A 27,956-nucleotide genomic window follows, 5' to 3' on the forward strand; every position below is an offset into this window, starting at 1 on the left:
TTAAAAATCGCCACGTGTTTAAATACTTTCACTCCAATGGAAATGTTAAATGCCAACCCCCCCCTGCCCCCCACGAAGGTGTGTGTGTGTGTGTTGGGGAGGGGGGGGACGAATCCGTTCATTTTGCCAGGGATGACTCAGCTTTCATGAGGTGCGCCGGTGAGAGCACTTTAAAGGGGTGGTGTGACAATACACGCTGATTTCTGCCGTTTCATTTCACCATGTGTGCCTGCTACACACAGGGGGAAATGTTTTTACACTGCCAGCTTCACTAACTGAGAAATGGCTTAATTTGCATTGTTAGCAGTCCCAGTGGAAACCAATTAGTAGCTGTGAGCTGACCGGTTGCCATTTGATTTCCCTTTCTGCTTGTTACACAGAAGCATATTTTGGAAATAATTAATATTATGTACAAACAGAAATGCAAGTAGGCATAGCTCACTGTCCAAGTGGCATTTGTCACTGTGTGCATGTTTGAAAGGCCTAATGTGCCCTTTTTACCCCCTTCCTGCACACTCTGGGACACTGTAATAAAGCCTATAATGCCATTCTGTATTAGGAATGAGTGGGAGTGTTGGCAGCAGTTGGAGTGTGGGGAGGTGGGCGTGTGGGGTGTCTGTATGTATGTGTGTGTGTGTGTGGGGGTGATCCTCAATAGCCTCTAGGTGTTTTGCAAACACACACTCTCACCAGCTGTTTTCATCAGTGTGATGTTGTGGTGCTGAAAGCCTGGTGAGTGCTGCCTCCCTGTGTTTGCACACACTAACTGCTGCCATTCACAGAAATGAAAAATGTCCCGCTGTTAATCTTAACATTACTAGGGTTCAAACAACCCTGCCTCGTGCCCCGACAGCAGGATGGCTCTCATTACAAGCCCATCTAACTGTCCTGGTAAAGGTAATACACTGTAAGAGCAGCTGTCTGGAATATGGCTCACATCCCAAATCTGCATCACCACAGTACTGGGACATCAGAGAATTGACTTTTGGTTAATACACTAATGCACCTATAAGCTGGTGCCAATTTTATAAGGGCCGCTGGTCACAGACACATGGTTTGTCTTTATACAACAATGGGGGGTGTGTGTGTATGCGTGTGTGTGTGTGTGTGTGATGACATGACTTGACAGCTTTATTGTGAAGGACATTACTCAGCATTTGTGCAGTTCTACTATTTAATATACACCATTAACATTGCAAATGTTCTCCTGTGAGAGCAAACACAGAAGAGGCAAAGCATATTTTTGATCAATGTTTATTTAAACCGAAATACATCCTGGATTACCAGGAGGACAGAAATACAGCAGATTAGTTTTGGCTTTGAGGCACAAAGGAAAGATCACTGCTAACAGTGAGAGACTATAATTTTCTACAGTGTGTGTTAAATACAATAATATAGTCATGTTTATAGTACAGTAAAGGGAAAAAAAAAATCTTCATTTACAAAAACAAAAGAGGCATCAGTACGGACAGGAGTAAGGCTGGAGGAGATAGAGTAGGTCCAGTGTTACAGTTGATGACTTTGGTATCAGTGTATTAAAAAAGAAAGCAATAAAAATCAAAAGAGGCAGTTTCTTTTGAGTAAAATCTGTGGCACTACTCACAGTCACAAAATCACTTCACTGATATCAGTGTTTATCCCTTTAAGTAGTCAACCTGTATTTAAAAGCTGGTGTTAGGGTTGTCAAATGGCACAGTTATGCTGCTGAGCAAGGCACTAATCTGTGCACCTTCACTCTGGCAGATAATGTATTCTTAGGAGATTTTAAACATGATCAGACACATGTCAGTAAGAAGACACATTAGGTAATAAAGGCAAATAATAGCTCATAAGCAAGCACCTCAAGTGTAAAAGAAAATACAAATTATAATTTTATATATATGTGAAATGTTTGAAGGCCACTATGAAAAAAAGGTCTAAAATGTAGGACTGTCTTGTTAATGTGGAAACTAAACACTGCAGTTGAAGCGTGCCCCAGAGGTGAGCTCGTTAAACTATGCTGCTGGAGAAAAGAAGCTGCTGTGACCAGGATTAACATTTTCCTGCAAAGTGCCAGTTTTACTCCACTGATTTTTACACCACTCTTGGGTGTAGCACCTGGTCTACACATATAAAAGTACATTGAGGGAATCAGAGTGGAAGAAAACTACAATGTTTGGGTCCCAGGGAAGCTGTCTCGCACTAATTTACACAATCAGTTAAAATTCTCATCAGTTTCTCTCTGAGGCTTTTTCTCACAGTGCTGTGATCTTGAAGATGGAGCTGAGAGTGCAATTTGAGTGTCTAATTACTTCAAGGAACCTTGTAGTGCTTTTTTCCACCCTTTGTTTACCAAAATGAGATCCTCAAATGTACAAGTTGATCCCTTGCCAAATATTTCCTCCCCTATGTGCAAGGCAAAGAAAAGAACCTATGGGCTATTTGAGTATGGCATGTGGTAATGAAGTTACCTCCCTCACCCACACATTTTTCTTCGTTTGCTTCTCTTAGTATGGCTCTGCCTTTAGATTTCGATATAGGCAGCATGTGAACACCATCCCGATGATCTGGGGATTAAATAGAGGAAAGCAAAAACATAATTTAGCAAAGCTGTATTCTCCATAGATGTATGCACATTTATTGAATCTCTGTGTGTAAGCACAATGTTGAAGAGGTTTTTATTTTTTTTGCTCACCTGTACACAAGCAACCCCAATACCCACAGCTCCAATGATCTTCAGGTGGTCCAAGATGAAATTCTCCAGTTTAGTGATGCAACCACCCTAAATGAAAAACAAAGAGTGCCTTCATGTTGCATCAGTTGATGTGGGAGTGTTGCTGGACTCTCACTGCAAACAATGTTATGTATACAGTTTGGATATGATGGCTGGTTTTTTTTTCTCTGCTACGCTCACACCACACAGCTTCTATACTGACATCTAGAGACACGACAGAAATACAGATCAAGCCCCGGGCACCCTTCACACTCTCACCTCCACCTTGTAGATGTTGGATGGGTGGTCCCTTTCACCACACAAGTTGGTGATAGTCTTACAGCAGCTGTCAGGTACCTTCCTGCCTTTTGCACCAGAGCGAATATAGGTACTCTCAGCCCAGTCGGCCGAACTGTTGCTCCCACAGCACTTGAACTGATGGAGGAGAAAAGAGAAAAACACTTTATTGACAGCAGGAAAGTATAAAAGGACACAGACATAACATGAAAGAAAGAAATGGTTTACAATGATAAGAAAGAATTCAGTTCACATAAGCAAAACTCTGTATATTTGCTAGTTCAGACTATTATTAAGAGTATTATAAGATGATCAGTATCACCCAGTAAGGTAGGTATAAAGCTTCAGCAAGCAGGCAGTTTACTTAGCTTTTCATTAAGACTGGAAACTACACTAAACCTAAATGTGTCATTTTTGCTTTTCAGGTTTTTAGAGATGAAATAAAGGGCAGCTTTATATACTGCAGGTCAGTGAACAGAGTCAGCATAGCCTCATTCCTGTCTTTAAACTAAACCCAGCAATTCAGCTGCTGCTGATGGCTTCATATATAACTGACATAAGAGTATCATGGTTCTCATCTAATTCTCCAAGAAAGAATGTACAGTCATGTGAAAAAGAAAGTTTTCACCAGATTTTGCGTAGCACTGTAGAAAAATTAAGTACACCATTACTGCTTCCATATAAGAGAGTACGTAGCATCCAGGTGTTGCTGATCAAATGCACTTGATTAACTGATCATCAGCCAGCGTGAGCGTCTCGATAAAAGCAGAAGTTGTGGCAGTTTGCTGGTCTGGAGAATTCAGCTGTGTGTGTTAACACAATGCCACAATCTTTTCAGGAATCGACGTCCCAACAAACTCCAGAGCTACACCTCAGACTCTACAGGCCTCGGCTAGGACGTTAAATGTTAAAGTTCATGACAGCACAATTAGAAAAAGACTGCACAAGCATGACTTGCTTGGAAGGGTTGCCAGGAGAAAGCCTCTAGCCTCCAAAACAAAGAACATGGCAGCACAGCTTAGGCTTGCAAAGTTACATCTGAACAAACCACAAGACTTATGGAAAATTGTCCTTTGGACAGATGAGACCAAGTCTGGGGAAAACCAAACACAGTACATCAGCATAAACACCTCATACCAACTGTCAAGCACGGTGATGGAGGGTTGATAATTTGGGCTTATTCTGCAACCAATGTACCTGGGCACCTTGCAATCATTAAATCGATCATGAACTCTATATGCCAAAATATTCTAGAGTCAAAAGCCATCTAAAGCTTGGCCAAAACTGGATCGAGCAGCAGAACAGTGACCAGCACATCTACAACAGAATGACTGGAAAAAGCAAAGAATCAAGGTGTGAGAGAGCTGTGCATGAATGAATGAATGCCTGTAAACCTCAATGAGCTAAAGCAACGTTATAAAGAATAGTGGGCCTAAAGTCCTCTACAACGATGTGAGAGACTGATAAAAGTCATACAGAAAATAATTACTTCAAGTTATTCCTGCAAAAGGTGGTTCTACAAGCCACTGAATGGGGTGTACTTAGATTTTCCACAGGAGTGCGACTTTCTTTTCACAGGACTGGGTGTTAAGGTTCTTCACACTCACAGTCTGACTGATTGTGTGTCACTATCACACAATCAGAATAGTTTTGCTATCAAAAAAGGTCTGATGGCAAAACTACAGAAACTCCACTCAAGAAAGTTTAATTGTAAGTGAAATACGGCTGTAATTAAAATGTGAATTGTTGTGCAAATCCAAATGTTTCCATATTCAATGGAGATGCAGTTCCTGAAACATTCACAATCCAACATAAGCCAAACTTTTGTATTTTCACACAAAACTATTAGATTCACATTTTTATTCTCAATACAATAATGATTGTAGTGTATGAATGTATATATGCCTGTTTGTACCTGATCTCCTCCTTAACAGATGGGGCAATCTCAACGAAACTTTGCACGAACATCATCACACATACAACAATTATTAACATCTATATGGCTTTAACAAACCTTTATTATAAATCCCTGTTCTTTTGATTTTCGTATTTGTTATGTTCATTTCCTCATCCCCCTGTGAATGCGATGTTACATGTTTAATGTACTTTGCCCATACATAACTTAACAGTCACCAAAATTTGTATCCACGACTAAATTTTGTTTGACTCGCCACTATATACCTAATAAAGAATCTGAAAAAGCGCCACATGCCTGGTTTATTTTAATCGAGTGTCAGTGTTCACATTGCAGTTCTGCTGTCAAACCTGTTCTACTGTATTTGATTGTATAATAAAAATGGCTCCATTTAAAGTATTTTCCAAGTTCTTTTTAATTCCTTTAATAGTGCAAATGCACCAAGCCCAAATATGTAGAAGAATGAATACATGTTGACATATGAATGACAGATTTTCATACTCAAAAAAACTGAGTATTGAGTATATAAACTAACAGAAGTCTGAACTGCAGCTCAGATTTATACATTCCCTCGTGCGCTGTCAACTGGTATGAGTAAAAGTGAAGGTAAATTACAGCAGAGAGTGCAAACCAGTCCATCATGCTTAGATGAAGTCAGAGGGACTGGAATCGGATTTACTTTGACTCGCCCCCATCTCCAAAATCTCTAATCTGATGAGATGATTAGACAGCACTTAAGGTAACCTATCAACAAAGCACATGTGAGCCCATGTGACTTTTGCTTGGAAGACCAGGTTCATTTGCAACATGAAAGAGCCGAGTGTAGAAATTCAAACATGCAAAGAAATCTGACAAAGTTGTACAACTTAATATTCATGGTTGCTCTCATTCATCCATCCATGCAGACACTTACCTCCTGCTGCAGCTTGTCTACTGCCCTGGTGATGTGCTCATGGTTTGTTTTATTATAGTTCTCAGTCATGGTCTTCTTTAGGTTCTGCTTCAGCTCATCATTCAACTGTTCAGACACACAAATACAGGTACATCCAGTATCAGCCCACAAAAATGGGAGGCCGGCATAGAGCATGACCAAAAGTGATGAATTAGTTGCAAATGTTAACTTTGTTACGGATTCTTCAGCACATTTATAGCACGCAGCATTTGAGATACACGTCACAGATAGTACTTCTAACAACAGAGAGACCGATGAGGATGAAGGCGGTGTAAAGGCAGAGGAAGTCTGTTTTTCTTTTTTTTTTTGGTTCTCTAGACCAGTGGCAGAAAACGCAGGAGGAGCAGAAGGTCTGGGGGGCTCAGTTTCTATGGCAACAAGCCAGCTGGGAAACCACTGTAAATCAAAGCATGAAGGAGATATCAAGGGAATGAAAGATGAAGTAAGGAAGGGAGGGTCGAGAAAGATGAGAGACGCGAGGTGAAAACAAAGAAGAGGAAAGGAGAAGAGGAGGTGTTTAGGTTTTCATTTTACCTGTTGACAGTTTGAGAAACATTGCAGCAGTGGATGAAAACAGTAATTCACATTGTAAAAGGACTCGGTAAGTAGAAAGAGCCAGTATGGGAGTGAACTGCACCATGACACTGCATTAACCACATACAAGTATGAGCAAACATGAATTCCAGGCACAATGCAGGTGATGGCTGCATGACTGTGACACCAGGATGAACCACAGTCATTACCTGCAGTTACAGTCCATATAGACCATCTTCTCACAGGAGCAGTTTAGTACTGGTGTTATTGGCAAATACATGTTCATCCTTTAACAGGAAGGGTGGTATCAAAAAAAAAAAAAATCATATGTGGATCTATCTGAGCAAACAGCTAGACCAGGGCTCTTCAACTCCAGGCCTCGAGGGCCCCTGTCCTGCAGGTTTTAGATGTGTCCCTGATCCAACACACCTGAATTAAACGGCTGAATTACCTCCTCAGTCTGCAGTCAAGTTCTCCAGAGTCCTGCTAATGACTTCTATATTTGACTCAGGTGTGTTGAAGCAGAGACACATCTAAAACCTGCAGGACAGGGGTTCTCGAGGCCTGGAGTTGAAGAGCCCTGAGCTAGAATGTAGATATGGGTCTATTCAAAACTTTTTACAATTCCACTGACAACTAGCAGTTTGTTTGGGATTACTCTGCTGCTGGAGGTTGCTGGCAATCACTGTGAAATCCAATTGCTAAAGCCCAGTCAGTGACCCCCTGGCAACTGCCAGTTGCTAGGGAAAAATGCATTCCCCAATCAGTTGGCAAGTGGTTGTAGAAGGTTGCTCACTAGTGTAAGGCATACAGTGCTGCACCAAAACCTTGTGATTGCTTTGGTCGCTAGTAGTTTGCTGCAGTTGCCTGTAGTTTGCATGACAGACACCGACTTGTCTGCAAACACTAGCAAACTAGTTGCCAAGCTATAGTGAAACTGTGAAAAGTGCGATGAAAACTGTAAACATGTGAAACGCGTTGGTTACAATGGTGAGGCACAACATGTCCAGTCTGCATTTTAATTTTTTTAGGTTTCACTACAGCTTGAAGAGTGGATTGGTGACTGTTTACAGACAAGTCAGCATCTTTCATGCAAACTATGGACAACCTCGGGAATCTGCTAGCAACCAAAGCAATCACAAGGTGATTCCGCCCCCCCCCCCCCCCCCCCCCCAAAAAAATATATATATCTAAAGGACACAAGATTTTAAAACTCCAGTTCACAAGCTGATGGCTTACTTAACAGTGGCTATGTATTTTTTATTATTATTATTATTTTATACATTTTATGGCTGGTACATGTTGGAGTATTGACACGGCCAAAATAATGACTAAGCAAATCCCTTGTTCAGAATTTGCAGCTAAAAATTTGTGTGTTTGAGTGAGTAACAAGCAGGTTATATGAGTTGTTCACCTTGATATTGTTCCCATAACTTATTAGCAGAGAGAGTGAAAAGATTAATAATAACAAGGGAAGAAGAGCGAGAAAAGTGCCTTAAGAGATTTTAACACAACTTAATGCTTGTGAGAATATTCTGAAGCAAGTAAAGTAGACAGAGCTTTAGGAAGCAGCACACAGCCATGGACCTCAGTGGCTGCTCATGAGCTGTGTATTAATGAAAGAGGCAGTTAAACTGAAAGCAGTGTACCTCTAGACTGAGAAAAGTCCTGTTGCTGAGCTACAAGCCGCTAGGCTACAAGACTAGGCAGGGTGGGAACGATGCTGGTAGAAAGCAATGTCATGTTAATATTCCTAAAGGAAAAATGCTTGTCATTTGCTCTTGTTTGCAGTGCAGTCAGAATAACTCTACAGTGTTACAGCTGAAATGTGCCGAGGGAGGCTGTCAGTTTTAGTTTGGCTTGTACATTAACTACACACAAGAAAATAATCACTTGGAAGCCAAACTGTGTGAATTTAATACATACTTTGTGGTGCTAAGGAGTGTTTCTACTTTATTCAGTCATTAACCTGCCAGTAAGGTTCTTCACCCTTTTGTGGAGTAGAATTAAAATAAGTGAGAAAATTGTGTGTATTTCAGTTCAAAATCAAAGCAAATGCTTTTAAATGATTCTGACACAGTGCATTCAGGCTTGTTATGTGTCCTACTGCAGGCATTTTTCATTCCATTTGGACTCAATGTACCACAAGTAATATGGGCAGTCAGATTTTTGTATTTTTAAAGGGCTGTCTTACACTCCCTTTCTGAAATCTCATTTTTCATGCTGGTTTTGTCGTAGTTAAAATTACAGCAGACCACATGCCATGTGGGAAATGAAACAGTTGTCTGTGTTTTATTACAATACTTTTGACTACGTGCTCGGATTAGGAGACACAACACATTTGTCAAGCATGTTGTATTGATTTTTAGTAGAATGCAATATATGCTACACACCTTAACTTCATTTTTTAATATCAGATGATGATTTACTGTAATATAGCAGACTAGAGTCCACCCGAGATGGTAACAGAGATTCAGTAAAGATGCTATAATTAGTTACAAAATCCTAACCAGTGTCTGATTCAAAATTACTTTTTTTGTCATCTGAAATGAAAATGAACTCCTCCAATACTTGCCACCTGCTCCTCCTTCACTCCACATATACAACCTAACATACAAATCCCAGGATGCATTGCAAAGTGTCTTTGCAAGAATGGTGCAAAGGGAATTACCTGCTGATAGTAGATATAAGCCAGAACACCAGCCAGGATCTCCAATAGGAAGATGCATAGCAGCAGGACAAAGTACTAGAAACACAGGGAACAACAGAGGAGAAGAAATTACAGTTAGTGGACGGTGATAAAGAGACATGACCAGCTGGTTACAAATGTGATGCGGCAGCTTGCAGGGCTGCCTTTGACACCACTTGAATCATGATTCTCTTAAGCCAGCTTGAACTATGTTTTCTTTACAAACCCATGTGTTATCCTTCCTTGAGCAAGAATAATGCAATCAAACCTACTCACGCAGCATAGTCACTCACACAGCACTGTAGAGCGGTAGAACGAAACAGATATGACGCAGAAGCAAAGGGCTGGCTGCATTCTATCCAGCTATCTATCAGAAATACAAACACTGGAAAATCTTGTCCTCTGCAGGTTTGTACAATTATTTGAAAAAGGAATAACTGGGAGGGAGCAAACAATGAGAATGTAACAAGAATGTAACTGGAACACAGGGTCTAAAACCTTAAGGGTAGCATATAGCAGAGCTTTACACTGAGCATTCCTGGTATTCTTTTACCTACATGCATGTAACTATAAAACAAATCAAATGAAAAATCAAATCAAACTACCACCAGGATTTCTTTATATTGTACAGGTGTACTTAAGAACCTCGTAACAGTGTAAAGTAGATGAATGGCTCTGCCGGGACATAAAAGACAAACTGTTAAGTTAACCAAATTACAATAACACTGTCCTCTGCTTTATCATCCATTCTTGTTCTGCTCTTTTGCTCTGAGTAAGGTTATTACAGGCTGAAACAGCAAAACTTTTGAGTCACTGCAGAGTGGCACATGTCACAGAGTTTATCGTCTGCATCTGATTTGTGACCAAGCTCAGGGGAATCAGGGGGAGAGTCTGTCTTTCATGCCAAGTGAAAAGCTGAACTTCTCCTCTTCAGAATTAAAGACAAGAAAAGATTATTATCTGACCCAAACCTTGGCCTAAATTCCTCTGGCCTGCTGCTACCACAGGGGAGAAAATCAGCCTGGTAAAGTGGACTTGGTCTTTGATTTGATAGCTGCTGCTGATTAGATCTCAGAGCAGCTCTGAGCCTGAATGCTGAGCAGACTTCAAGATGCATTTTGATGCAGTGTTGAGGGTTTGAAGGGAAAGACAACTCATGAAGATAAAAAAATCACTGTTTTTTTTTTTTTTAAATCCACGGTCACCTGGTATGATGTTTTTACATAATTTTCCTCTCATGATTGGATTATCCTGGATTTTATGTGGATTTGATACTTTCCAAGTGTAAGTGATTTCATGTGAATGTATGAGGACATCTGTTAGATGACTTATAAAGGAAAGACTGCAGGATTGGATAAGATTTTCTTACATTTTCATTTTCAATGATATTTCACATTTAATTTTTCCTTTCTTTAATTTCCGGTGACTGTTGTGTTAGATAATATATTTTACGTGTAAAATTTATTATCTAACACTAAAAAAAAAAAAAAATCGTCATAACAATGTTTGATAAAACCTTGCCAGAAATGTCTCTGTCATGTAAAAACTACTGTTAGCCAATAGGATTATCAGATTTTTCTGACTTAGATTAATATTTATATGAAGGTATAATCTATCAGTAGGGAAGGTTTTAGTAATATCATACTATAAAAATACAAATCTTCCTCCAATTTATTTGTTTTTAAAAATTATTCACAAATTTTTAAGAACAGTCACCCAGTTACAGCCAGTCAGACCCAGAAACTGCACAACATATACAGCTGCAACTGAAAAATACATAGAATAAGGCCACTTTCCTGATACTGTGGCATAACTATGTTGTGTGGCCCTGCCTATTCTCTCTCTCCTTTGCACACAATCGTACACACACAGCTTTCGCAGACTGATCCCACGCAGACAGTGATGTGTACAGGGCGTGACAGAGAACTTGTTGTTGGCTGCAGCGATGGAGGCAGCTGAATTACTGACTGCGGCGACTTCGCAGGTCTCCTCGTGATCTCAGGCACACTCTCTCACACTCATTTTACGTCTGAGCTTCCAGTCTTCTCCCGGGTGACTTAAGGGTACAGGGTAATTACTGCCAAAATGACTCTCAGCAGGTTCATATGAATAAAATGCTTTCTAAAGCACTGCATTGGCCTCAGACTCCACTGTGTCCTTTCCTTGTAGGCTTTCTGACTGCATTTGTCTTCTTGTTTTGCACACAACTAACATCTCATGGTCAAATCACTTGCATATTGCTGTGGTTATTAGAAAATACTTGAACAGGTTTCTTTGGCTTTTACTATCCTTCTTTGTGTTTTAATCCAGAGTGTCTAACGTTTTCCCTCCTTCATCTAAATGCACCTCCAACAGCACAAGTACACATAAAGGAACAATACAGACCTGCAAAGAAGAACCCCATATTTGCATGCACGTATTTGACTGTGTCTCTATTTCAGATTTTATTAGAAGTGCAATACTGCCTTTACAATTGCTAAGCCTGGAGCAACAAAGTCATGCTGAAGGTGACTGTAATTGGACAGATCACGGTTGAATGAGTGTTGGTTTTTCAAGGTACTGAACCAGACAGCTTTAGTAATTTAGTTACTAGCGGGCTGTTTAATCGCTTTACTCATTAAATGCAATGCACGTTGGATTTCTTGAAAATTTAGATTAGATAGGAAATATGAAATCCTCAAACTGGAGAAACAGCTTTCTGAAAATCAGTCATTTTTTTGTCTATTCACTAATCAACTGTTGTTTGAGCTTTAAATCGAATTCTCCCAACAGGTATGATACTGTGGTAGTACCATACCTGAAGCATCTCGAGCCACTACTTAGTACTTTATATTTTGCTTCCATGGAGCCAGACTTTTCTGTAATTTTTTAAAGCGGTCTTGAGCAATAGTTCTCCAGGCTTTCTGAAGTTCTTCTTTGGACATTGGCTGCTTTTTCACTCATTTTCAGCCCAGTCAATGTACCTGACCATTTTCTTTTGTTGCTTGTTAAGCCACTTAACACTGACCTATGAATGATTCAGGTTTTTTTTTTTTTTTTTAAAACATGCCTAACTCACACAAATGAATCAGGGTTGTGTCTACAGGCAACTTAGTAAAGAACCAATTTTAAATTCTATCTTTAGGCACTTTGTTATTAGGAGACACTTACATAGTACAGTATGATACAGGTACTAGTTATTATGTAATTATGATCTGAATTTTACTTTTAGGGTCTTGTTTTTTCCACATGGACTGACAAATTGGAACTATACCAAGGTAAATAGGAAACATGCATACAGTTTACTAATGCCAGCAAATGTAATTGTATGATATTGAAAATATATAAATAAATAAAATGATCTGTCAAATTCATTATAGAAGAGGGAGATGTCAGCTGCACTTTTATGGACAATTTGAAATTCATAAATAAAAGAGTTTGGATGAAGATGTCCTAATGACTTAAAAATGCAAATGCCTCCGAGATGTAGTGACAAGGTGCCATTCCATGAATTTCAGGAATGGCACAGTGTGTGTGCATGTGTGTGTGCTCACACACACACACATGCGCGCACACACTGAACTCCCATTATGTTCTCCATCTTTGGCAATCTCTAGTGAGACCCCCCCCCTTCCTGACAAGTTCATTCCTTCTCTGTGATTCATGGCTGTAATCTTAACTCTTCAAAATGCACCATGCATCAAAAACAAGCACACAAACAGAGAGGCTGTTCAAAGATGTCAAACTAAGCACCAACTCTACAGCATAGACCACAAACCGAGACCAGCTTTACACAACGAATTACTGATGTCATTATTTATGACATATTTAAACATATTTACATGAACAGGAAAGAATTCAACTCTACACCAAAAACTCTTCTTCTAGCTCTCTTTCCATGTTGAACCTATGAGGGCTCTAAGAAACTGCTGCATAGCTTGACAAATGATTGGATTTCATGAACAATGGTCACAATCGGGTTGGGAACCCACACTAGTTGACAAAACAGGCGGTTTGCAAGCTGAAGAGCCTTGACTGAAATGAACTATGAAGCAGCAATCGTTAACCTTTGCTTCTGCTTGCAAAACCGCCAGCCTGTTGACTGAGATAAACAAAATTCAATTGAAAGAAAGAAAAACAACAAATATAGTCAGATAAGAAACAAAAAAACAGATTTAAAGTAAAACGGAGAGAAGACACGATGAGAGACGGTGCGACTCCAAGTGGAAGGACTGCTCCGCTCTTTCATTTGTCCTGGTACCTGACATATCAACAACTTAATTATTAATAACAGATTGCAACCAATTGCAATGCAGTCCTTGTCTTGATACAACCTATAATTATATAAATGACCTATTAAAAAATTATTTACTGTGACTCTCTGGAGAAAAGTCTGTTTTCTAGAGTAGAGTAAGAGCTGAAACTATTAGTCCATGATTGAAAACACTGATTCATAACATTGCAAAGTGAGAACTTCTTTGACTTTGGCCTGTTGATCCCACTAAATAAATGGATAAAAATTTTACAGCCTTTGCCTCATTAAAAATATGATTTAATTACAATGAACTTTATTGCGGATCAGCTTTTGTCAGTTAAGACACAAAAAAAGAGCAATTAACACAGCAAGAGGAAACATAAAAGGCAAGACAAACACAGAAAAGAGAGAGAACTAAAGCAAAGGGCAGAGACCGAGACAAACCCAGTTTTGTAATATGTGCAGTCAAACTGCATGAAGTCAGCTTCTCCACAGGTGGATCCAGCCTCTGTTCCGACTGCTTTCCATTTGGCGCTGTCATTTGGAAGGGGGGAAACCTTCTCTCTGCTTTCCCTGAGTCATTACTTTGTTCTTTTGCTTTCCTCCAATACAACACAATGAAGTTGCGTGTTTGCAGACCGATATTACCCCACTCTTCCCATGGGACAGTTTTCTTCTTTGTCCTTCTGACCGCTCATACTTTGTCCAGCGCATACATCTCAAACATCTTTACTTAAAGTCTGACAGGACGTCCTAATTAAAAAGCAAGTGCAGTGACTTTGTTTAAGTCACACAGCTGCAGAATATCCTGATGATGCCAAGGCTGGATCAGCTTTTTTGTTGATAGAACTCGTGACCTTTCGTGCACAGGACTGTGCCGCCAATCACTGCTGCTCTTGTGTACTCTCAGCAGGTACCAGGCACTCGCCGCACACAAAAAATAACAATTAATCTACCCCCACCCTCCCGCCTCCCCGCCCTTATGTTCGCCCTCTTTAACAATCTTGATAGCACCTCTCCTTGCCGACAAGTTCATTCTTTCAACTGTGATTCATCGCCCTAATCTCAACTCTTCAGGTTGCACCGAGCATTTCAAACGTACACACACAAATCATAAGAGGTGGTGCATGCACATCATTATGAATCAAATAATCTGGACAAAGTCAGTATTTCTTCATTTATTGCACACAGACCTATTAGGCTATTTAATTGCATTTTGAAGCACCGAGTACCCAGATTCCCATCACTCACTGCTCTGAAAACTGCAGCCAACACCCACATTTGTGTGAATCTTTCTTCAAAATTCAATAAGGACAAAATCAACAGACAGCTCCAAATCAATTACATTCAACATCAACAAAAAAGAAATCCTACTCATCAAGATACTAATCTTAATGTGGAAACTAATCTTGTTTTGCCATTTAACTAAATGGCAATTACACTTGCTTTTGACTGGATATTTTCCGATTGCTGTTTTCATGATTACAGATAGGAATACAACCATTTAATAAAGGGAATCTTTTTCACTAACTTTAGTCACTACAAACAGTAAAATGACTGGGAAAACAGTACAATCTACTGATCACTTGTGCGCTAATAAAACGCTGGAATAATAAGATAAAGTCTGAACATCACACTGGCATATGAGGCTACACAGACAACAATACCTTTCCTGTTTCCTCTGAGAAAGGAATAAATGTCATCAATAACACATAACTTTGTTTGAAATGCTATTCTTGTACTACAGAAAACACTTACAGTAAGTGGACTCATGCCAATGAAGCAAAGCTGTTCTGGCAAAGCTTGTAACACAAACATTTAAGCTGTGCCCACAGTGGTGAGCTTGCATAAGTTTACCATGTGGAAATGTTTGGATGAGGACAGTGAGCGTTTGTGCGGGAGTGTGTTAATCGTACAGTGTTTCTGTGCATTTCTATTTTGAGCTGGTTTTAGTGCCATGCAGGTGTCTCTATTGGCAGAACCCTGTGCTGAGTCTGTGCACAACGTGTGCCAAATCAAATATGGGCACACGCTCCCGTGATGTGTTTGTTTGGTCTGAATGTAACTGAGGCTGATGCCTCGACTTCGACTGGTCTCGTCACGTCTGTGTGTATGTCTGTAAGTACAGTACTGTGCAATGGGAAAATAAAAATGGAAAAATAGGTGCAGTGATTTACTGAAACACCTGCAAACATTAATGGAAATGCAGTGTATAAAGTAAAACAGAGTATGTACAATTCTAACAAGCTTGAAAATCAATATTTCTTAGGATGATCTTTATTCTTCAACAACAGTTCTCCAGGTTTCCTGAAGGACGTTCAAAGCTTTTCTTTGGACGTTGACTGTCTGTTGTTCTAGTCTCTGTCAAGACAATCCCAAACTGCTCCAATGATGTTGAAGTCCAATCCATGACCGAAAAACACACAATGGAACAATGGATCTAGGTATGCTTTTACTGTATGTGTTTGGGATCGCTGTCATGCTGAGAAATGAAACCGCCAATAATCAGATGCTTTCCAGATGGGACCATTTCTAACGAGTCTTTGGCAAACAATATCAAATCAACTGAAAGGCCGGAGGCATCTCTCACATCCTGTGTCAGCGTCTTTGGATTATTTCCTATTCCTTAAGGGCATGACTTTCAGATACAATTCATCTTTTGCAGTCACCTCCAAAAGTATTGGACCAATGAGGCCAATCCCTTTATTTTTGCTGTAGACTGAAAACATTTGGGTTTGACATGAAAAAAAAAAAAAAATTAAAAATCAATAAGACAGTGAGACAAAAGATCAACATCTCAGCTTTTATTTTCCAGGTATTTACATCTGGATCTGATACACAGGTCAGAAGATAGCACCTTTGCTCTCTGAACCCACCCACTTTTCTTGTGAGAAAAAGTATCGGAACAGATAAACTTATAATAGATTAAAGTGAATAAGACTTAATATCTAGTTGCAAATCCTTTCCTTTTAATAACTGCATCAAGCCTGTGACACACTGACATCACCAAACTTTTGCATTCTTTTTTTGTGATGCTTTCCCAGTCTTTCACCAAAGCCTCTTTCAGTTGTGGTTTCTTTCTGGTCTCCTCTTTAGCACGTAAAGTTCTCTATAGGATTTAAGTCTGAAGATAGACTAGGCCGGTCTAAAACTTTCCACTTCCTGCCCCTGATGAACTCCTTTGTAGTTTCAGCAGTGTGTTTTGGATCATTATCTTGCTGCATGATCAAGGATCTCCCAATCAGTTTGTTTGCATCCTTCTTTAACTTGACAGACAAAATGTTTCTGTAGACTCCTGAGTTCATTGTACTGTCGCCATTATGCGTGACATCATCAATGAAGATTAATTAGCCCATCCCAGAAGAAGTCATGCAAGTTTCACATATGAGCTTGTATGTTTGGGATCATGAGCAGATCCTTTCTTTCTTCAAACCTCAGCCTTTCCGTCACCTTGGTAAAGGTTAATCTTTGTCTCATCAGTCCATAAAATTTTTGTACTTCGTACTTTTGTTCATGAAGTCTCCTGCAAACAGTAGATTGATCTTTACACTGCTTACAAAGTTTCTGTCACCAACTGTTGCTGTTTTCCTTGGTCTATCTGTTCCACACCTGTCACTTAGTACGCCAATGATGACTTTTTTTTTTTTAAGCAGTGACAATTTTCTTCTTCAAGTCATTCCAACGGTTGTACTGGCTATGGCCAATGTTGCTGCAATGGCTCTGATTGACTTTCCAGCTTCTCTCAGCTTAACAATTACTTGCTTTTCACCCATAGACAGCTCTCTGGTTTTCATGTTGGTTACTCCTCTAACTATAAATGCACAGTCTGCACAGGCAAAACCCAAACCTGAAACTGAGTGTAGGTACTGAGCGCTATTTACTCTTAAATAATCAATGTAACAGGACACACCTGGATGGCAAAATGCATCTGACAGTCATATGTTCCAATACTTCTTACAAAAAAAAAAAAAAAAAATGTGTGTTCAGACAAAACATGCTATCTTCTGGACTGTCCATCAGATACAGATGTAATTACCTGGAAATAAAAGCTGAGATGTTGATCTTTTGCTCCATATTCATCTTTTAATGTCAAACCCAATTGTTTTCAGTCTACAGCAAAAATAAAGGGATTAACCTCACTGTTCCAGTACTTGTGGAGAAGAGTGTATCTCTTCCTGCCACTTCCTTTTGTTCTCCACTTGTCTGGTTCCTTCAAGATTTTTAAGGACACGCTGCACACCATCCGAGATACACATTTTCAGCTAATAGCTCTTTGGAAATCACCTTGTTGGTCCAAAATACTATTTTATGTCTGTCAAACTGTGGTATCGCTGGCATTTTTTTTAATAGCTGCAACTAAAGAAATGGAAACAAATGATGTGTTTTTGTGACAGGCTGCTAACAAAGTGCCTAAAGATAGAATTTAAAACTCATTCTTTGCTAAGTTCCTGTTGTGTGTAGACACAACACTGGTTCATCCCACAAGTTAGGTGTCTTTTTATGTTTGAATGATTCATAGGTCAGTGTTAAGTGGATAAGCAACAAAAAACTTTCCTCTGAAAACAGTCAGATATAAGGACTGGACTGAAAATGAGTGAAAAAGCAGCCAATGTCCAAAGAAACATTTTTAAAGACCTTCAGAAAGCTGGAGAACTATTGCTCAAGACCACTGTAAAAAATTACAGGAAAGTCTGACTCCTTGGAAGCAAAATATAAAGACATGAGGGTGGGTCAAGATTTTTGTACAGTGTTGTGTTAATTACTTGTTGTTTACAGTCTCCCACACTTCCTTTTTGGCTCATTGTTAAGCTGGACAAGAAAATCCTTTTCACATGCATTGAGCCTGTTTCCAGTCACATTTGTGCACAAAGAGACTTTTGGATACATTTTTCATTCACTTTTACAACAGTTGTTAATTTTAGGGGGTTTATTTTTTGGCCTTTAGCAGCTTTATTTGATAGTGTGCATTGTGTGTCGATTTTAGAAACTGCAGTGTTTTTAATAGTTCAACTGCATAGCTCTGTCAAAAAAAAAAAAACCTTTTCAATGTATCTGCATGCCATATTAAAATTATATTTTATTTTAATGTCGATTTTTCACTGTGTTAAACAGTGGAGGATGCGAGTGGGGGATGCTTTTCTTTCTTGGAGCTTGTTGAACAGGTGGTTTGATGAAAGACTCAGTAAAGGTTTTTATGGTGATTACAGAAACAAGCGCTGCTATTTTGTATGCTATAAAAACATTTTCTTTCACTCCACCCGAGCTCACTGTCTCAGTAACGGCTTTGCCTCTTTGCTCTTTGTCGTGTGGGTGTGTGTGCATGCGTGTGTGTGTGCGTGCATAGACAGACACCGGCTCCACTTTAAACTACTTACATGGTGACAGCTACAGAGTTGTGGATTAAATGAAGCATTGAAGCAAAGAATTTGAATCAAGGATTTTTAATAATAGAGTTATTCAAGTTACCTGATGAATCACTGTAGCCCTTGTTAATTTGTAAGTCGTTTGAGGCATCACATATGTTTAATAAGACATGTGAAAATACTGTATTTCATTCAAAAATATTCTGCAAAGACAGCTATACTAACATCGTCCTGGGCTCTTGTGAGGCACTTGAGATGCTTTGGTCTAATTTTATTGATATTGTTTCTCATGCTTCTATTTTCATATCTTTCTGGTCTTACTGATGTTTCCCTCTCTGTGCCGATGCCTTTGTCCTTCTTAATTTTTACTTCCTGTTTTGTTTTGTTAAGTGCTTATCACTGTGCATTGCCTGAGCTGTGACTTCAATCATCCCTCTGAACCCCATCTCCCTGTCAGATCATTGCAATGGTGAGAATAGCAGCAGCTAATAAGAACCCTGTGTGATTAAAATTGCAGTGCTGTCCTCTGTCCTAATGAAGGCCAGAAGGGACGATGTTTGAGAAGAACATGTTCTTTTAAAAGAAATATAGGCAGAAGCAGTTTCCTTATAGTCCAAACTGTCTTTAGGTTACGGTTTTCTTCACTATTGGCATTTTGTACATTTTAACATCTTCTGATTCTTGAACTAATATCTTTGGTATTTCAAGATGCATTTTTTGTCCTGTGTTAACCGAATATCCCTTCTGTTCTGCACCCCAAGGCAGTTTTCTAACAATATTTGCTGTAATGTAATAAACTGACCAACTAGTTATTGTTTATAATGTTATTTTTTGCCTTATATGAGCTACTAGTGTAAAGCGAAATTGGCAAAGACTGTTGGTCTTTAATTAGGGTTGATGGTAGGACGGATATACAAAATGACTTACAGGGTGGGTGTGTGTGTGTGTCTCATCTCACTTGTGTTTAAGCTGCGCACTTCAACTGTCTACTGTTCTACTGTCTGTGATATTTTTACACTTGTACCGTGTGAAGCCTCTTTTGTCTCGCTACCTTGACGTGATCTCTTACCACTCTCAGTAGCCTTCTCTGCTCCTTGAAGGTGGCACAGCAGCCCAGCACGCCTGTTACCATGACGATGGCTCCAGCCAGGACCAGTATGTAGGCGGAGGCAGCGTAGGTCTTGGAGGAGAGAAGGCTGATGTAGTCGCTCTTCTCGACCAAGGCCCAAACACCCACTGCCATCACAACGCCCCCTGCCAACTGGGAGAAGAGCACATGATGAGAGTTCAGTTTCTGCCAGCGGCCAGCCTGGGAGACAAGAACTGAGACTCTGGTACAGAACACTGCACAACACTGAAGAAACAGAAGCTGAGAGTGATAAAAAAAAAAAAAAAAAAAAAAAAAAAAAAGGGGTTTAAATTATTAATCGCCCAAGTCGGCTTCAGAGTGACAGAGTAGGAGCCTAAAATTAATGTCTGTCAATGGCTGAATGTGAACTGAAAAATACGACCCACTGCCACCACACAGGACCCAAACCTGAATCAGTTTATGCTGCGAGCTAACTGAAGAACCGACTGAAGCTGCTGAGGCCAATAAGGCAGGGCTGCTAGTGCTACTGTGACATGTGTATAAAGACTATAAACTCAGCTCCAGTGATAGGTCATTTGTCTCTTGACAGAAAGAATTTTAAACTAAATCATGCACTTGTTTATTTATTTATTTTAAATTAAGGAAATGGTGCTTCTTTATTATTTATAATTGGTTTTTGGATGGTGACCAAACAAGCGAACAATGAAGTCCTCATCACAGGCTCCGAGAAATGGGAAAGACTTTTGTTAGCTGTTAAAATGAACAGTTTATGCATTAAAAGTCAAAATAATTGGATGATTCATTGAAATCAAACAATCATTAGTGGCAGCACTTCTTTAACAATTTTCAATTTCAAACATTTTAAAAGCAGCCATATGGTTTACCGTCTGATTAGATTAAAAAAAAGAATCAAGTGATTAAATCCAGCACAAAATTGTCCCACATCTTCAGCATTATCCAAGCTAACAGTTAAAGAGAATATGAGGAGAATTAAATCAATACAATATTAGCAAGACGAGTCAGCAGATGGTGTAGCAGTGCAACAGAAATCTGTCCTCATGCCAAAGCAGTCAATCTCACTGCCTGCCTAATTTAGATTTAATTTTAAAAGAGAAGATGATGGCCACAGAAGCTAGACAGAGTCAGACAGAACCACACCCAGAGACAATAAAACACATAACAAAGGTGTAGAATTACACTCTTTAATCTACTTATACTATTTATTTTCATTAGGAATGACCCAGCTGACTGTATGACTCAGAGTGGACCATTGTTTTTAGGGTTGGGCAAGTGGGCTCAAACCACACCATCAAAATTCCCCCACAGCATAACAAGCCCACTGGATCCTCTCATCATAAGAGTTCAGATTTTCCTATAGTTTATTACCCCTCTGCATTCAAAAGCTGCATAAAGGAAATGCAAACTTTAGTGACCCCCAGTGGCAAGAAGAGGTAATAAGTGAAACATCTGAAAATAAAGGTGTTCCTGAATTAAATGGCATAGATGTATTTCCTTTGTTGTTCTTAAATCCATTTCATGTGTAAGCTAGATGATTTTTATACAAATGTAAGCAATTTTTTTTTTTTTTTTTTTTTACAATTTTTCAGCATTTTATTCCAGCTTCTTCTATCTTTAATGAAGTTTTAGTTTAAGCTATCTGTTGTGCCGAAATGTTAGACTTTAAAAAAAAAAAATCTGCTCCAAAAGGAGTTTTGTTAACTCACTGCACTATTTACCTGCAAGGCTGTAAGGTCTGGAACATGTAATGGCCCACTTCAAAATAAAACACTTTAAAGAACCCAAAATGACCTTGCAGTGTTTTTACTTTATGAAAAACCTGTAATGCCTGAGTTTTTTTATTTATTTATTTTTTAATCTTATTTAATGAGATTTACTTTTTCTTTTTTAACTCAAATTGAGTTCAATCTGCGTGTTCAGTCCTCTTCAAGATTTGATCAAACCTAGTACTTCAATAAAAAGCCGGACACTGTGACCATATGTTACTCCTGAGCTAAATGGATGGCTGCCATTTAGCAAAATACTTTATAGTGCTGCAAAGTGTTCTTTTTGCTGTCTGAACTTTAGTCAAGATATTCTTGGCTGTAATGACTGTAGCTATATACTTTTTTCCCCCCAAACTGATTTAATAACCACCAGAGACCATGTAAATAACTGGAAGGCAAATTTAAAACGATTTGATTTGGTCTGAAATATTCACACTGCTGTAACTCTGGCACTGAAGAGACTCTGTCTGTCTGCCAATTTGAGAAAGATCTGATTCTTTGGCAGAAGCATGATTATCACATATGGGCAGAGCTGTAAGTGTGAAATCACACTGAGAACGAGCGTGGTTCAGACAGACATCTTTTCTTGTGAACAGTAAGGGTGCAACACTGATGTTTGACTCTTATTTTACACACACATTCAGATGACGAGTTCAGTTATTTGTGGAGCTTTCGTCCTGAAACAACACATTCTTGACACTGGAAAGTTTGGGGGGGAAATAAGGCTTTGAATGCATCGCCTGTGTTCTCTGTAAAAATATGCAGCTTGGCTTTGATTCCATGAACTGGAATAGCAGCAGGCATTTATCTTCTGCCTGAATAATAAAAGGCTTTGTTAATGTCCTCAGAGAGGGTTTTACCAGCCAATTTCTCCTATTTATAACATATTATTAAAAAAAAACAAATTATTCAGGTCAATATGAAGGTATACTGTGAAAGAAAACAGACTCTTATAGCTTTGGGTTGTTAGAACTTGTGTGAGTGGCTGGTAGTGTTTTTGCCCCACATCGAAGCAATTAACTGGGTTAATACAATGTTGTTATAATCAGTAAAAGTAGCGGTTAAGCAAACAGCCCAAACCTATCCAAATCCAGTATAAGACACAACTTCCTTTTTTTTGAAGAAAAAAAAACAAATCTGTCTGAAGCACGTGTGCGTTTGGTTACGGAGCACTTTAGATCAACACTGGCACTTCAACAGTTAACTCCACAGCAGCGGCTGGAGGCTGCTTGAATGGAAACTTACCCAAAAGAGAAAGTTGAAAGAAAACAGCAGGTATTTCAGGCAGATGGTTCCACATGTTTCCTTTTTCTCCTCAAAGCCCCCCATGCTACAAGAGACAGCAGATTTTCAGTGAGTTATCATAAAGCGCAAGCATTTTCAGTTCTGACCATACAGTCAGTACACCATAACCTTCAGATCAAAAACTACAATCTTGAGCTTTCACACACAGAACTGATAAATAAATACAAATCTGATTATACAACAAATAAAACCTTCCCATTAGAATTAAGTGCCATTTTTTGTTATCTTGAAGCTTTTTTTTCTTTAAAACAGGGCAATTTTTGCCATTTTTGAGTAAGTTTTGACCCCCCAAAAATCTACGTAGAATCCCAAAACATATTTGAGCCTTACAATGAAGCTCTTAACATGGGATTACTCTGCAGTGAGCTATTTATACATACTTGATACTTAAATCACATTACAGCCATGTTTATATTACATTTATGAAATTATTGGACTTTTTGAAAATTATTTTATTAAAAGAGCAATTATGAAGAGGAAAGCCCAGTCACAGATCAAGCATACCGGTAATCAAGGAGGTGGTGAACAAATGAATGTGCTCACTGTTAAAGTCTCTGTTTTCCTTGGCAATGTTTCATTTTCACTTAATTTGGAATCCATAACTAGGGAGACCTGCTAGCCATTTATGTGTGTACATCCATATTAGCCACTGCTGTTAAGGTTTAGCAAAAATTAGTGGATGATTGGTGCAAAATTCCATGATTTGGTTCAGATTGCGATACAGAAGACACGGTTTGGTTCATTGTGGCTTGGTTCATTTGCATATACGAAATAGTTATTTCTGCATCTTTGATTTTGTCACAAATCCAATGATGATTTGTGACAAAAACAAATTACTTAGAACTTCTTTATTCCATGCAAACAGTAGCAAAAAACAACTTTCAATGAACATAAAAGCCACATTTTATTGGACAACAAATGAAAGGGAGTATCAAAAACAACTGCTGATCAATTGATCAGTGTCTACTGCACATCACCTGAGAGGCCTGCTATTGTTTCACTACTCAAACTCAATGCAACACAACATTAATCAGAAAATAAAGCACACAAAATAATCCTCTTCTAATGAGATTCATGAGAACAACATTCAACAGTATCTAAATATCACCTGAGAGGTACAGTACCAGTCAAAAGTCTGGACCCACTGCTGTGTGGCAGCACAAAGTAACTGATTACTTATTTTTTAAGGTACTGGTTTGATTAAAGTCAAAATTTTAAACTAAGCTAAGGCTGCAAAAATATTAATACTTACTACTTCTGCCGATCATATATGAGAGACACAATTTAAGAGACGCTCAGATCAGAGGAATCTGACATCACTGATCACATTTTATTAAGGGGTGGCTGTGGAGCAGGTCATCTACTAATCAGAAGGTTGGTGGTTCGATCCCTGGCTACTCCAGTATGCATGCCAGAGTATCCTTGGGCAAGATACCGAACCCCAAGTCGGTCTCTGATGCAACCATCAGAGAACGAATGCGTGTAAATATTAGATAGTAAGCACTTAACTGTAGAAGGAAGTGCTTGTATGAATGGGTGTGAATGAGAAAATGCAACTGATATTTAATGGACTGATATTTTTCAGTCTTATACAAGCTTCCCTTGTGAAACATGATTAGGAAACAGCATTAATCTTAATTGCAATGCAGATAACACCTAGCTATACTTCTTTATCAACCCACATGAAACGTATCTGTTAAAATGCAAATATGTCTTAAATACATGAAGGTTTGGATGACCTGCAGTTAATGTATTTGGGCCAAAAATATCATAAACACTGTAATATTAATAAAACTATGAACAGAGTGGCAAACACAGCTAATGTATTTATTACTTTTAGCCTCTATTTCCACACTTCTTTAATGTCAGGATGTCTCAACAGCACTCTGAAACGCCTCCAGTGGATCCAAAATGCTGCGGTAAGTACTGATGGGAAATAGCAAGTGAGATCAGCTTTCTCCAATTTTAGCTTCTCTTCCTTAATGACCAAGCTCCATCATGTCTTAAAGACCTCTTATCCCAACAGAGCACTTTGCTCTCTGAGTGCAGGCTTACTTGCATTCTAGACATTCCAAAAGTCGAATGGGAGGCAATCTCCTGATAGCTAAAAGCTCTGATTGTTTAAAAAGGGGTTTTTCCTCCCCACTGCCACTAAGTGAAGTAAGGTCTTGACCTTACTAGGTTAAGTGCCCCGAGATGACTCATGTTGTCATTTTTGCTGCAATATAAATAAAACAGAAGAGAACTGGAATATTTTAACAGGCTTTTAACAAATGAGTTGTTACAAGGCTAATGTGGACTGCGGGGGAGTGAGCACTAGATCAGCAGTGTAGGCAGAATCAGTGAGCTGAGTTATTACATGTATATGCAGAGAGATCCATGACTAAGCAATGAGTAGGAGCTGAGAGGTAGCCAAGGGCTGCAAATTACAACCACCCGCTACTTTAGTGCCTGATGCCAACATCCAATACTTCTTTAATATTATATGAATGTTTTAAACAGGATCTGTTTCATAAATCTTATTAATAACTGCACAAATTAAAAACAAGCTACATTATGGCTTAATGGCCACGTTTTTGTTTTTTTGTATTATCCCATCTATATTTAAACACACTGTATTAACATATGACAGCAGTCTCACCACAACATAATTAAAAAAAATAAAATTATGGGATTTATAGATTCCATTGTCTCAAAAGCATATTGCTTTCATGTAATTTTTGTTTCCCACATTCGTTTTTTTTTTCTCAAAACACCTCAAACTTGCCAGTCAAGCCCAGGCTTGCACTCCTCTGACTGCCTCCTCTTCTCTCCCTCCCTACTCTCCCATCTGCTTTCCCACCCCCACACACTGCAGACAATTTAGACATGGGTTGTGCATGAATGAGTGAGTATGTCTGGTCTCTGCTGGTTGGCCATCTGTTATGGTGGTCTCTCTTAGCATGCTCCTGTTAATTAAATTTAAACAAGACATAACTGACAACTCCTCCTTTTACTTGACTCTGCTGAGTCAAGAGAGGCCATTATCTGTTTGAACATCTAGAAGCTTTCTCTTTAAATTGTATAAAAGCATTACTGGGGAAATAGTGCTTCTGTATAGTAAGTTTACTTTTACAGGGCACAATTCCACAGTTATGTGTCACGTCGGCTTTAGTTTGTTTCAGGATGACGTGTCTTTACTCATCAGAAAATTAAACATGACTGTTGCCTGGTAAATAAAGCAAACATGCACCACCTGTCTGACACACTCATCATAAATTGCATTTCATGAGCTAAGAGCAGTCGTATCTGCTCCGTGAGATTATGATGGTGAAACACATGGAATGGGTCCAGAAAGGTTTTTATCATCTGCATAGGAGAACAGATTCATTCAAGTGTTACATATGTTGCAGGTTAGTGAAGACTGATGAAGTGTTTTATTTTGTGCTTGCTAAAGCACAACCCATCAGTTTCAGACTACTGCAATAGCAAACACAGAGCCAAGCCTTGTATTTGCTAGTTTTACATGCTAGGAGAAATAGTCTAAGATCAGTAACTGTGAGGTTTAAACGTACAAGTACACCAGGGGCAGTGTACTTATGCTTGTAACATTTCTCTTGCCTGACATCTCTCTTGTGTCTTCATTGTTTTTCTCTCATTTCACTGTTCCTGCCATATCTTAAATGTAGCAATATTTCAACATAATTAAATGACGCTACTTAAAATTTATCTTTTCATGCAAGAATTAAATTTTCAGAGTTTTACATTCATCCAAACTGTTGCAGCCTCATTTCAGACTCTCCATATAAACATAAAATGTCCACAGCAAACTGAACAGCCTTAGTGGTAAGACCTCTTCATGACTGATGAAAACCGAGAGCTACTGTTTTGGAAAGCCACACAACTTCCAAAATTTACCTTGATTTGGAGTTAATTTAGTTTTCAAAATTAGCTAATTTTAGCATGCTAAGGGGGAAGGCTGTCCCATTTCTAAGTCCAGATGGCCTTTTGAATTCATATAACTGACATTCACTTAAACAGCATTCTTTAGGCTGTATGTCAGGCTTACCGCGGTCGTTTAATACTGCATGTGTGTAAATAGGGAACAGTAAGATTTAATTCTTCATTACTGAGCAGTTATTTGGGGACATTCCAATTATAGATATGCAATACAGTAAGGTTGCGTTTATATCGTAAACGGTGGCATGCTTCTCTCTCACGGGGATTGGTGCATCATCAAATGGGAACCTAGCTTCATCCTAAAGCATATTAGCCGCTGAGTAGCATAAAGACGCTGAGTACCACTGACCATAAGCAAAAGTCCTCCTAGCTTACGATTTCTGTTCCAAATCACAACTGAGCACTAACAAGTGCTAATCTGTACACGCCACAGAAACCACCAACGTGAAGTCCTCCGCTGGTTTATCAGATTGGTTTACGTTAATAATAATAGCCATCTAAAGTTGTCCCGTGCTTTCATTACGCTAAACAACTCAGACTGGACACAATTTAAAGAATTTTTTTTTTTTTTTTTAAGTTTTCGCTGTTATTTTTATCTAACGTTACATATCTTTTTGCTCATCTAAGCTAACGCTAAACTTATATAAAACTGTCCTATGCGCTGCCGCTGTAAACACCGAGTTTTCATTAAACTATCCGATTTTTCATACTATAATAACTTGATAAAAGCTTGCGTGTAAACTAAGCTTCGATAAGAAGCTGTTAAATGTTTCGGTTGTTTCACAAAATATAACAATACCACCTCAACTGGCCACTGCGGTACCGCAGAGTGAGCTAACCCCAATACGCGGAGCACTTCCTGTTTCCACTTACCTGCCGTTCGTTTAGCTGCTATCGACAGAAGAAATATGCGACTATTCCTAAATGACGTCTGTTTTCTATTCCACTTTCCAAGAGTAAAAACGTTTTTGAGAAGGACGTGATGCTGGAGGGCACAAAATCACAAAGCTGAGCTCACGTAGTCAGTAAGGCTGAAGCTGCCGAGCACTGACTCCACCCCAGGCCACCTTACACGGTTCTCAAGTTTTTTCGCGTCCCGGGGCGATGCTTTGTGTAACGCAAGCATTAAGTCACAGATAGTTACAGATAGTCACAGGGAGGA

General features: G+C 39.0%; 1 protein-coding gene across 1 annotated transcript; it reads right to left on the bottom strand.

Moving 5' to 3' along the window:
• Nucleotides 1-1,238: 1,238 nt before the first annotated feature.
• On the bottom strand, nucleotides 1,239-27,882 carry LOC115774457 (CD151 antigen-like). The gene is made up of 8 exons (XM_030721759.1): nucleotides 27,668-27,882; nucleotides 22,796-22,880; nucleotides 19,746-19,937; nucleotides 9,062-9,136; nucleotides 5,818-5,922; nucleotides 2,972-3,127; nucleotides 2,675-2,761; nucleotides 1,239-2,546 (listed from the first exon to the last, which is right to left on the bottom strand). Exons 2-8 carry the CDS (start codon nucleotides 22,877-22,879, stop codon nucleotides 2,487-2,489), a joined length of 759 nt encoding a protein of 252 aa, XP_030577619.1. The 5' UTR covers nucleotide 22,880; nucleotides 27,668-27,882; the 3' UTR covers nucleotides 1,239-2,486.
• Nucleotides 27,883-27,956: the final 74 nt, after the last annotated feature.

This window comes from Archocentrus centrarchus, chromosome 3, assembly GCF_007364275.1.
Source record: "Archocentrus centrarchus isolate MPI-CPG fArcCen1 chromosome 3, fArcCen1, whole genome shotgun sequence".
Lineage (NCBI taxonomy): Eukaryota > Metazoa > Chordata > Actinopteri > Cichliformes > Cichlidae > Archocentrus > Archocentrus centrarchus.